The sequence below is a fragment of the Pleurodeles waltl genome, chromosome 7, assembly GCF_031143425.1.
Source record: "Pleurodeles waltl isolate 20211129_DDA chromosome 7, aPleWal1.hap1.20221129, whole genome shotgun sequence".
NCBI lineage: Eukaryota > Metazoa > Chordata > Amphibia > Caudata > Salamandridae > Pleurodeles > Pleurodeles waltl.
Window position 1 is genome coordinate 274,780,191 of NC_090446.1, and position 13,654 is coordinate 274,793,844.

A 13,654-nucleotide genomic window follows, 5' to 3' on the forward strand; every position below is an offset into this window, starting at 1 on the left:
TACAGCCACTTTCCTGCTGGGCTGACCAGTGGAACCCTTGTTTTCCGCCTGTCTGCCCAGTGGGAAAGTCATAATGGGGTCGGCAGGGAGGTCGCCAATACAGTGGCGGTCACCCTATTGGGAATTTGGCAGACAGGTGCTCTAGTCTGGCAAACTCTTAATCAGGGCCTAACTCAGCATCTTTATTTTCTTGCATCGAGCACAAGCGTGCAATAGCTGTGATGTACAAAACACCTCCTATGTTTAAGTAGAAATGAAAAGCATTATGTCAAATTTTACAGGAGATATTACTCTTCACTACAGCACAATGTGGTTTCTTAGAAAACTACCGACCAAAGAAAAGCTATTTATTTTGGTTTCATCTGCAACTTGAGAAGACTGTCTCAGGCTTATCACTGTCAGTCTTAATAATATTTTTTTAAACCTACACCAAAACCCAACAGTGTATAAATCCAATGCCCAGACTTTGGTACAAGACATTATTGCAAATACTGCATCAACCCTTCCAGAGTCCCACACTTGCCTCAACAACAGAGTTACTTTTAGTGTAAAGTGATTACCAGAACTTTTCTCCCATGTTCTAAAATTAAGATGGTGGAAGTAAAAACAATCAGAAAGAAAGTACAGCATGACAACAAAACAATGAGGCATTGGAAAGGGTGATTAGGAAATATGTTATTGAAGTTAAAAGCATACAGTCCTTCTGCAGTCACTATGACAGCAGGAAAAATTATCAGAATACAAATAGGAACAAATGACAGTAACTAGCTTCTATTCTTTATAATCAAATAGTCCTACATTACATGTATGATAAGCAACAGCAAACAACAAACTAATAATTTATATGTTTATTATTTCATTATGTACAAATAAGACACTAATATACAATTGAAGCTATAGTTATCGATTACCAAAAATTAAAGGTCATTTAGTATGGTATAAATTTGCTTTTACAATAGAGTTGTAGGAAAAAATACTGATGTTTTTAAACATTTTTACTTGCGTATAAAACCATGGCGCAAGTAAAATTTAATTCCAAAATATACTGTGTTCACAGAATTACATATATGTTGCTAATCCCTTATGAATATCTTTTTTTACTTGACAACATGAAAAACACAGGGTTCACAGTTATCCTAAACTTGAGACTATAATGAAGCAACTAACAGCAGATTTCCAATACTTCTTGTGCAATATTTTATAAGGTGCAGTTAAAAGACTTTCCAGTTTCAAGAACATTTCATGAAAGTACAACTTTCATATGCGAGTTCCATAGTGAGAAGTAGCATGAATAAGGAATTCCACAAAACTCAATTCAGGTTTCAGACAACATTTCAAAGCCCACACTTGTAACCAGCAGTGTACAGAATCCAAATATATGTGTTTTTAAATGACACTAATGACAGGAATCACAACTAGGTGGTTCAACAAATTACAACTTCACTATAGAATCAGCTGATAACGGCAATGTCAAAGTCAATTGACCCTCTGTTCTTAGGAAGTTAATTTGTTTGCATTTCATATAACATCTTTTGTACCATCATTTGCAAAAATCCTTCCATTGCTTTTCCGGTACACTAAAATTGTACCAAGTTGCTTATATGACATTTCCCAAACACATTATTAGATCTAAAAAAAAAAAAAAAGTAATTAACACTGGTTGCAAAGCGTGTGCCTTGAAAATTAGAATTCCATAACAAATTAAGATAATGTTGGTTAAAAAGATGGAGGCGGCCACAGGTTCATAGATATTTTCATTGTACCAATAAAACAATATTTAGTACCTTACTAGAAGAACCAACCAGTACATGTAGCAACCGAATATTACTAAATAGAAAATACATTCTTTGCAAAGAGGGAGTTTAGTGTAATAAGTGGTATCTTTGTTTTTCATCTACACTGGATTTTCCAAACCTTGCATGAACCTTCAAGTGGTTTGTAAATAATTTATTAAATAATTAAAAGCAAATCTGTGTTGGTGTTCATTGTGACCATCTTACACAAAGGCCACATTCTTAAATGTGCATCTAGCTATTGTTCAATCTAGTACTTTAATTTCAGTAAAATCTTAAGCAACACAAATTTTCACAGGAACTAATCCTATGTGCATTTGAGGGTAAAAAAAGTCAAGTATATATTAAGGACAACCAAGGAAGCAAATTATAGACTAAAAACTAAAGTCAATTTTTAATACACATTTTTCATTATAAGTTAACATTTCCTGGTTGGGCTGCAATGAACAAAACAGCTAGATTTTTCATATTCAGTTTTCTGCAAAAGCTCATACATATATATATCTTAATAAACAATTTCCAAAATGACATTCCATACAAAACTATACTGGACAGGTGAATTTAAAAAGTTGGATACATTTCCTCTAAATAATAAAGCTCTATTAGAGATGTACATCCTATTTTCATAAAAAAGAGAAAAAAGCTGAATGCCCATTCACATTCCTTAATGTGAGAAAAAATATAAAATGAGTCTCTCTCCCCAAGCCCTCAACTGCCTCCTGAACAGTTTTCTTGAAGGAGAAACCCTAGTGGTGTGGTCTTCAGAATTTCCCTATTATTGCAAGCAAGTGATAAAGCTAATCATACTTCGCTTGTACAACTAATTAATAATTCAAATATTATAAAGATGTTTCATCTTCCACAGAACACAGCCCTTTAATGACAGAAGCTTTTCCTGAGGCAATTACACCAAAACTATAAAAATACAAATAAAATTGGTATATTAGAGTTCCGAAAGGAAGAGCACAAAGATAAGTCTCCACGTTAGCTTTTCAAGAGAAAGTTTGAGATGTTAATAAAAGTGTGAAAAGAGGTAGTGTATGAACAGCATAATATTCTATATATATCTCTATAATTCCTTGTACTCAACCCCAGTACCATTTTTGTTGAAACTGATTTCTAACAAACTATGCTACAGCATTTGATCGATAATGCATTAGGCTTTATAAAACATTTACAAAAATACATCATGTGAAGTAACTCACAATTCCCAGTAATAATAAAAGCATCTTATGCCTTTAGTCATATAGTTAATATTGATTGACACAATATGCAGCAAATGAGAACATTGACTGTTGAGCAGGCTTTAGGAATGTTGTGTAGAATTGTGTTGAACTATGTAACTATTAAACCTTTCACATTTCAGTGGCCATATGTTCAGTCTTTTTATGAACTAAAGCTGTGGAGTTTCATGCCCAATATCCGTAATCTCTTTTAAATATTTTGCCTCATGCTTGAAGCCAAGACAAGAGTTTTCATAATCCGCAGTACAATATTTCCACAAAAAGAACTAAGAGGATATCCCCACTGTAAAAAACTGCAATACAAAGTGTTTTCATCTAAATATTTAGCAGTTATAGTAATTTGATATAAAAGCAGCCAATTCCTAAAATAAATATGAAGCATGTAAAATATACACTATAGCCAAAAACCAAATATTTAAAAATATTATTGCACAATGCATGTCAGTGATTTGGACTAGCTTTCTGATAAGCTGAAAGAAAAATAGGGAACCTGCAAATGTGATCAGCTTTATCTTAACGACCCCCCTATATTCATATGAAAGTTAATTTTCATTTCATAGACCAAGGTGGCTCTAGCTCAGTTTCCAATCACAAGGAGAGTAAAAAATTAAAGCATCAGAATTCCTGTTTCACACAATTTATGGCAGAAGACATCTATAGTGAAAAGCCACATCTTCATGTTGAGAATTCAAACTGTAAGCTCAAAATCAAGTAACTCATTGTTACTGCAGCATATAAAGCTCTCTTTGAGCTTGTCTACACAATAATGGAGGTGTGGCCAAAAAGTTCTTGAAGATGCTATCAGTAGCCTAATTATTTTTAAGACGGGTTATTGCAGATCCAGGAATTAGACAATATGCACACTTCTCTCCTTGGTTATTCGTATACAAGTGTGCACACACTGCATAATGTACTGGAATTACGTAATTTGTGTAATATTCAAATAATGCATAGGTTTTATATTTTTCAAGAACTTTTAACCACCGTTGATTAGCCACTAGATCATTGTAAGGGATAAACGGATTATGATTTTTTTGGGAGGTAGTAGTGACAGGAGAAAATCCTTTCCTTTATGGCCAGCTGATAGGAAGGAAGAAGCAAACACTTACAGTTTTTTAAACAGATCATAACACATTACCCTGTGAAAGATGCCCAACTATGAAGATAGAAGATAACCGGTGGTAACTGCACTGCTTGTTGTGAAAGACATCATTCAGTAGTGCAACCTCTGAACCATGGACGCCTCCAAATTCCAGTAAATGAGTTTCATTACAGCTTTTCAGGCAGCTGTGAAATCTATCTTAGCACCCTCCTAGCCAAATGTTCCAGTAAAGACCCAATATAGTGCAGAAAAGAAACCGAGGGTGGATATGTGCTCATTCACTGGTATGACACCACATTTAGGGACTAATGAAAACTAATTCCCCACAATTATTGCAAAACTCTGGCTCATGTTCCACCTTCAGGCACTTTATATTTAAAAAAAAAAAAAAAAAAATTAATGGAGCCAGCCATGCAACGTTGTGACGTGATTGTTCGTTATGCTCTGCCCTCAAACTAGCAGTCATGCCATTTTTTTTTTTTTTACTATTGCTATAATGAAAAAGCAAATGCTTATTGACTTATGTGATATTGATTTAGTTAAGGGGAAACATGCAGAAAAGGGTGCAAAGTAAGCAGAGAAGCATGCACATCTACAACCGAGGGGCATATCCTTTTTGGATCACTATATCAGTACCAGTCACCACTGGGGTAATATGAGCAACACAAGTAGCAGAAAACAGGGGAATGCCTTTTTGGTCTCACACCAATTTACTAATTGCCAGCCTAAAAATAGATACATCCTCATGCCAATGTACTGAATTAAAGTTAGAGAGATGTGTTTAGTGATTTACTATTAGTATTGCCTTGCTCCACTTTGTTCGGGTACCTTCTTGTCTTGGTCTCCAGGATTTTGTCACAATTGGAATATGTTTGTTTTTTTCAAGTTGGACAGCATTAGTAATTTAATTACCAAGAAATTGGTTGCCACTTCAGACCACTGCAAAGCCTAAAGTATTCAAATGATTTAAGTGAAAAAAAGATGTTTACGATGAGGAATTGCACGCATAAAACAAGGAACGAGGCACTGTAAAACAACTTACGATCAAGTCTTCAACCAGTTATTTGTATGAATCTACTATGAACTGTAAAACTCCTGTACACGTTTTCCACAGTGAAAACTCTCTTTTGTTAACTGTAATTAAGGTGTTTGCTTTAACATTTGAACTTTGTCTTAGCATTGGGGTATTACATTCAGAAAGGTTATAACATTTGAAATCTACAATTCGAGCTTTTGATTTGTAAACAAGAGGCTTCCAAGTACAATATTTCTATTTTGCCAAAAATGTAATCTCAAATTATGCATCTCAACCTAGTTTAGTCTAGGCCTTAAAATCCGATTGTAAGTAATTGACCTGCTATGACAATCTCAATCTAAGGCAAACAGTCTGATGCAGATAGTTCAAAATGCTCTTGCTCAGAGTTCTAACTTGTGACAGACCCCCAGAAAGCCTTTGAAAGCAGTTTCAAATTGGGAACCACTGATTGTCCACAGGTTTATTCTCATGCAGAAAAGGCCCACTTCTAGTAACCTGCATGCTCAATTTTCAAACAACAAATATTTAGGCCAGATAGCTCAATACCTCCAAATGCTCAGCACATAACAGACTCGCCAGCATCACACACCCACAACCAAACAAAAAGCCTTAAAGGCTATAATGAAGGCAACATGTCGCCTACTGCACTAATCAAATGCCTGAAAGCCTCTGTTCCTAAATACATGAATGTATAGGAGAACAGTAACTAATGTATCATGTAGATAAAATATATAATTTTAACCCTGTTCTAATCCGCCAGCCCTACGCTCAACCAATACTAACACAATAGAAACCACTTTAACCTCACCACACATCCATTCAACTCTACCCCCAGTAACGTAGATGACAATGTGTGGTACTACAGTGTCTATCTCCTTTGCACATAACAATGTGCATGAAACGGCCACCAGAAAAAAAAAAAAAAAAATGCAAGTATACCATATACTTGGTACTGAGCTTATTAAACTCCAACACCACCTCATGTATTCTTATTCATCACAATGTGAAAGGCCAACAAAGGACTATATATTACTGTTGACAACACTGAGCTTCCCATGACCGTTTCAGGCCTCACTTTACCAAACCCTCAAAGATGCACATGACTTTCACTACATCAAATCAGAATGAAACGGCTATGTGGTACTCTTAAAATGCATACACCTTTTTGAGCCCTTGAAGTGAGCGACTAATGCAACTCTTGTTATGATGGCGTGTGCCTTTGCCAATAAGCGTCCGTATAGTACATAATTTGCAATTTGGTACCGTAATGCAGTCCCTTTTGAAGTACAGGGTAAGAGTATTCAGCCATTTCCATAATAAATCACTGCATGATTTACATGTGTTGTCAGTAGGGTGAGGATGACAGCTTTAATTTATTTGTGCGGATATTTTGATGGGCAACATTAGAAAGCGAATACCAAATTGCTAACATTTTACCTCCACCGCGCATTTGCTAGCTGCCAACATATATTTGTATTAACTTGCTGATGGTGGCAAGCTCCGCTGGATCCCCGGCATAGCCAGCTAATTGCATATTCATGCTGTACGGGACACGAGTTCAACACTGACTTTAGAGATCCATAGTGTGTCAATAGTGTGGGAAAAGTATAAAATGCATAGCTCTGAATTTGAAACCATTTGTTCCAGGTGATTAGGGATTGTCTACTTCGGAGTGTTAAAGGTCATCTCTGAAACCTCTTGCTAAAGTGTTCGAGAATCAAGAGATACATGCTATTGGATTACAGACTCCATGCTACTACAATTTAGTACTTATGGAGAGGGAACCTGAAGATTTTAAAATATTATGATTATCATAGTTCCAGAATGAAGTCCCTCACTCAGCACCAAAGATTCAACCAAAAACAGACCTAATTTATGCTTTCAGCCTGTATGAAATGAGGGCGATGAGAAAAGGTATTTCTTAAGTGAACACAAGATTTCACAAGCCTGCCTACCCCATCCCCACTACTCATCCAGAATCTGAGGACCAAATTATGTGTGTTAAGTGAACAGCTCCGTTTTCTTGTACCTGTTTGCTCTCCTTGTCTTTCCTACCTCAGCCCAGCCTAACACAATCACGAATGCACTGACATTTCTGATTAGGTCACAAATGTCAAAATATCAGCTGCAGATTTCACCAGCTAAAAAAAATATATGCTTAGCATAAAATGGCCACCGAAGAGGATAACTCTAAGAAATGTTAATGTTTTTACAATAGTAAAATAACTAAATAAAATCCCCAATGAATAAGTATAGACATAAGAGACGAGACCACAAAAAACATATGTAATAATGGAAGACAATCCACCACAAACAAGGAAAAAGACCCAGGCAAGGTCTTCATATATTATGGTCAAAAGGGGGGGATGAGGAGGTGAGAGGTATCGACTGTCAGTAAAAAAAAAAACACAAATGATGCTTAGGTATGCTGGAACACAGGGATGAGTAGGCATTATGAGGGATGTGCTCCATTGAGGTGCCATCGTCTCAACATTCAAGCGGCTTTGAGTTCAGTCCTCATCAACAATTGGTACAACTTCGACAAGTTATAAATAGAAGTGGAGAATTATAAAGCTTACTTTTTTTAAGTACGTTGCTGCTACTGCCAGCTTATGAAATAGCAAAAAATGCTTACAATAAAAAAATAATTTTTGCTGTAAAATATAAGGAAAAAAAACTTCACATTGGAATTTTAAGGAACATGCTTAACTTTCAATTAAGCACACAGTGATCAAGTACAGGTCACAATTACCAAAGAAACGAAATATACAATCAACAGTAAGCCAGACGTGAACATTAAATGGCACCTCTAGAAAATGTTATATGCAGTTTTATAGTGTTATAATTGTTCCATCTTCTTCTAAGCATTTGTGGTTGTCGTTACTTTTCCCGGGGACGATATTTACATCATCGTCTAATGTGAGGAAACTAAAATCATTAGATGAAATATAACCGTTTTGCTTTGTTTCATGAAGACATTCATGCTGTGTCAAAGATTCAACACTTCCAATTTTAGACTCTGCTTTGGGAATTTGCTGGGGCTCCCCAGAATCTTCAATAATGATGTCTTCCTCATCACTATCGACTTCTTCTTCATGGAAATTCTGTATAATCGGCTGGGCTGTCAAGTACCCATGGAGGCTGTTACTACTGTCCGTAGACTGACCAGAGCTACCAGAAGTCCGACTATGCCTCACAACGTTATTTCTCTGGTTTGCTGGCCGTACCGTAATGATTAAATTGTGGCTATTAGCAATCATCATATCTGTAACTTGATCAAGAGTCTTTCCAGAAACTTCAATGCCATTGACTTCAAGAACTTCGTCATTGACTGCCAGCAAACCTGTGCTTTGAGCAAGGCCCCCAGGAACAAGTCTTGATATAAAAATGCCCGGAACCTTCTCTAACCCATGTGGAGTTACTCGAACACTGGAGCCATCACGGATGTAGAATCCTAGAGGTTTTTCAGTGCCATGCTTGTAAAGGCGCACCCTACGGTGTGATTCTGGAAGGATGTCTACATCGATAATGGAGGAGACTGGCCTGAAGTCTCTGGGCATGCTGATCACAATGTGGGACTTCTTTCTGTTATTATCTGGGCGCAACACATTGGCTAGAACATTCTTCCTTCTCGTTAAAGTGTCTGCACCGAAGGCACTGTAGTCTGCTTCTTCTGGAAAACAAAAAAAAAAAAGTTCGTTTTTCTTAAAGTAATGCATATTTGCTATATATCAATACGACTTATCTTGAAACATGTTCCAAGTAATATTGTAAAAAACATGTTTTCACCAAAGTTTTAAGTGGTATAGTTTCAATTACAGGGCATTAAGAGGGTTTATCCTAAAAATTCGCACTGGCTATTGTTCATTCGCACACAAGCCATATGCATGGGAATTGCTTCATTTATCTTTCATTAGATGTGCTCATACTATCAACTTGGCACTGTGCTTGCCTGCTCTTTAACACACTGAACACGAAGAACCTGCGCCTGGAAAGTTACCATCACAGGAATAGCAAACAGAGAACACACCAGATTATGCTTATTCTTGCAGTTATTAAACACTAAAGCAATAAAGAAGTTCAGGCCCAGGAATTATGAATGAGAAACATGTACAGGAACAACGTTTAAAGCACTTGCAAACACCACCAGACGGTAGTTACCTCCCAAAAACAGTTTGCAATCTGCAACACCAAGACCCTGAGATGCACTAAAACAGAAAAAGGTCAAGAGACTTGACAGGTATCAGCGCATCCCCCAATGTCATATCGGCTACAAAAATGAGTAAGTGCTTGAGTAATCTTTTTGTAAGCTAGGGTTTTCAGTGCTTGGAGAAGGGAGGCGTACATTTTTAGGGACTGAAAAGGATTGTTCAACTCGTGCTGATCCTTATCAACGATAATACTTTTTATGAAGTAGCAAAATTGTGTTGCAAATTATACTGATTAATTGGTCTTTTAAAGAAAAACTAAGCCTTAAAATTGCACTGGTGTGATGTCACACTAGCAGGAAAATAAAAATTCCTTACACTGCTCTGATGTCACAAAAGCTGGAAAAAGGCATTAGGCCACCCCACATCGTGGTCCAGTTTCCAGGGGTGCAAAGATGTATGGTGATAATACTACACCCACTGCCTCCAACCAGGCTAATACCTACATGACAGCGCAGTTTTCTGATTGATGGAAACACCAATTTTGACTTACACACTGAACACCAGACAGTCATGTGGGTCTAAACGGATGTTTAATTAAAAATGAAATACCAGGTGTGGGATTCATCCTTACAGTGAAACTGTTTTAAATCATTCAGAAATCTAAGAAAGAAAAGGCACATTTGATCTAGTTTCCCATTTACATCTCCATTATTACGCTGGAATGAAAGCTTACATCTAGATTTTGAAATGGATGAATAGTGGTTTAATCAATCCAATTTGAGAGTTACTTAACCATTTTCTATTAGGAGAAATGGCTTCAGTCGTTACAACTGCAGGGACGGTGCAAAGTTAAAGGCCATTGTAAGTTAGGAAGGATTCCAAGAGAGGTGTGGGTGTTTTCATCTTTCTCCAGATGGCTCAAGTGCCCCTAACAAATCTGACCACAAGAGGAAGTGAGTAACTCCTGCTTTAGTCAAAGAAACCTTCAATACAACTCCTGGCAGGAGGGTGGTACAAGTGGCTCAATCTCTGTGGCTCGGGTGGTGTCCTTGCAATTACCACACCAAGTCAGTGCATCCAAACGATGGAGTACTGTGTATGTATTTACAGGACTCTAGATAAAACGCAGTCCTATCCGTATTTATATTCTGTAAACAGTTGGAAGACGTTGTATCCCAATGTATCCCAATGGTGAGATATAAAATATGGGCAGTACCAGGTTTCCATGAATACAATAGGGTCAAGACCAGCCTAGGATGAGGGCAGCTTTGATTTGAAGTTTAGGTAATAGGTCGATGGGTTTAAAGGAAGCGGCATTTTCTAATGTTGCTTGGTCAGACTTTGGTTGTTTTTAAGAGCTCTAACTAGCTCTGGAGACAGTGGTAACAGGATGTGTTTCAGGATCTGTGTTCAGAGTATTTAAGTGTGTGGGGTGCATTAGAAGTAGTGTGCATTGAAGAATACTCCAAATCATTGGTGTTTGACAGACCCTATTCAAAGCAGACCGAGGCCAGTGGGCCAAAGAGTGGTGGATGAAGTAGTTTACCACTGGTGTCCTGAGGTAGGTGTGTTCGTCCTACTACAGATGTGTAACAAGGGCCAACTATACATTCTTGAGTTTCAGGTTACCACGGGTGTGGATTCAAAGGCTACAGAGGAAGGTAATGCAGGGGACAAGAATTCAGAAAAAGTGCCAAACAAGACAAAATGTGATGTCCATTCCAGTGCTTGCCTTTTAAGAAAAACAAGTGCTTTTAATATCAGTCATATGAAATACTACACAATTGGATAGGGACTATACAAGACCATCCTGGGCCTACATTAAATGTACAGATGACCCGGTGACACCCTCCCCTACCAACTACCATATCTTGGGTTGTCTCAATCTTGCAAGGCAAATTTAGAAAAATTAGGCAGAGGTGATAGTTTCGATAAGCGGATGCCCTTGGATGACTCATGGATCAGTTTTTGTAGTTTGTAAGCCCAAAATAGCCCTATTGGGTAAGGATAAATCCTTACTGTGATTTGGCCTTGTTCGCATTTACATCTACAGGCTGTGTCTTGCGTTCACCTGCACTGCATAGGACTCTACCTGACACACTGGTCAGCATCTTCATCTGTGGCGGCAGTCCAGATTCTCTTTCTCTCCTCCACACAGCTTTGGGCATCAGCTTGGAATGCAAGGCTACTGACGGGTGGCCTTGCAGGCATGTAGCTTTTCAGCCAAGTGTCTTTGGCAGTGGAAACCCTCCGACAGGCGCATCTAGCATGTGCAGTCTCTGGGCCAGAACAGACTTGCTTCAGTGGAGACTGGTCTCTCAAGGGTGTGCCACATGCTGGAACCAGCAGCACTAGTCTTCTGAATGTAGAAGTGCCTGTTGACGAGTTATATTGTTTCACTTCTTTATGCAGTTCACCCCAAAACTAGACAGCATCTTCAAGGCATCCCAGACAAAGAGGGCACAGCTGGGCTTCTTCTAGCAGACACTTTCTCCTCCTGCAGTGCTAGGTACTATTTTCTGAGGAGGCAGGCTTCCAGGCACTAGGTAGACCCACAGCTTTTTCAAGCAAGCTGCAGGCTTCAGGTGATGGCCCCATAAATCCTGGAGGCTGGGTGTCATGCAGACATAAGCCTTGGTCTCACAGCTGCTCCTATAGTACTTTGTAAAGCGCTACTTTCCATGTTCAAGATCTTGGTACTGGAATAAATTGAGGTGGTTTGGTTTCCACTTGGACACTCATTTTCCAGAAAATAAGTGCAAAATTAAGTATGAATGTCAATAAGACTCTTAAAGTGGTCAACTGGGGCAGCAAAGAGGCAGGCCTTGTCGAAGAATTTACTCACTAACGTAACCTGAATCTTTCTCCCCGCCCCACCCTCACCATCTACCAGTGTTCAGCAAAATTTAATCAGCAATCCATTGCCAAATGGTTCTTTTAGAATTTTTGGGGTAGCATTTTCTCCATCCTCCCTTCCTCCTGCATACATGTCTCCACCTTATGGCTTCAGGAAGACAAGCAATACATTTCTATCCCTACATGTTTCACCACTTTTTTTTCTTACTTTTGTTGGTGCCCACTGGTCCAATATGTGACATGAAGAGGCAATTTTGCGCTGCAGGCTTATGAGTTTAATAAATAGATTCCAGCACATATCTGCCATTGGGTCCAGTGGTCCAAACAGGCAGTAGCTAATTTTGTGTAGAACTGGCATGTGTGTTTAACACAAAGAAATTGTTTATTTATGATATTTTTCGATTTGATTTAATAAAACTACTTTCCTGACTCTCACTGGACTGAAATAGTCTGGCAGTTAAATAATAAGTGGCGCAATTCCATGATGGAGAAGAGTTACAAATTATCTACAAGAGATGAGTCTAAAGGTGGCCCTACAGATTCCCGTTTGCCCTGCTATTTGGGCCCTGGATTTTAAAAGCGGTGGAACATGAGCCAGGATACCATACACTATACTGTGATTTGTCCAAATGGGTAAAAGGCACTTCTCCATCTTGTGAGCACAGCAGTTACAGAGCTGAATCACTTCACATTCTGAGTTTTTATCTGGCACTTCACAATCATCCAATAACAAATGTGTAAGGGAGGCACAGTAAGCAGTGAGGAGTGAGGAGTGAGGAATCCAGGGTGGGTGTCTTAACAGCCCAGAGTTCATCACTCTGGTGAGTCAGTAGAGGTACGGGAGATCTCCTGAAAATCTGTCGAGATGGCATCCCAACTAGCCACCTTCTTCTTCTTCGCCTGTCGTTGTTGACGATACCAAGGACATCACGTTTAGGAGGTTGACTGGGAACGGTGTGTCCGGCAGTTGCTGATCAGTACGATGGAGGCTCTGAAAGCTCTGATGCATGTAAGGCACAAGTGGTCTGCTGGGTTGGTTGGCAAGGAGTTGGCTATGGATTTGCGCAGCTCATGCTTCGTCTGCACCTCTGCAGTCCTGCTCTGCTTGTAGGAAGTAACGTTTTTGCTGGCGCAGCTACGTCAGGCGGGGCGGTCTTGCGCTAGGGTTTCCCAGGAGTCTGGGTCAATAATGCCCTTAAGAGACTTAACATGTCCTTGAAGTGCTTTTTCTGCCCACCTTGTGTGCATTTGCCTTCGGCCTGTTCGCCATAGTACTGTCTCTTGGGAGGCGTGTGTCAGGCATAAGTACAAGGTGGCCAGCCCACCTGACTTTGGCCCTCCTCAGCAGGGTGTAGATACTTGGCAGACCAGCTTGAGAGAAGACATCTGTGTATGGAACTTTTTCCTGCCAGGTAATTTTCAGCAACTTTAAGTGGTTCATGTGGAAGCGATTCAGCTTTTTGCCATGGCGC

At 38.9% G+C, this 13,654-nt stretch overlaps 1 protein-coding gene across 1 annotated transcript in view; it reads right to left on the minus strand.

The window, feature by feature from the left end:
- Nucleotides 1–833: 833 nt before the first annotated feature.
- PARD6B (par-6 family cell polarity regulator beta) overlaps nucleotides 834–13,654 on the minus strand; it is a 71,909-nt gene continuing 59,088 nt past the window's right edge. The window contains exon 3 of the mRNA XM_069243643.1: nucleotides 834–8,848. Coding sequence (XP_069099744.1) covers nucleotides 8,007–8,848 — 842 coding nt within the window. The 3' untranslated portion in view covers nucleotides 834–8,006. The remainder of the gene's footprint in view (nucleotides 8,849–13,654) is intronic.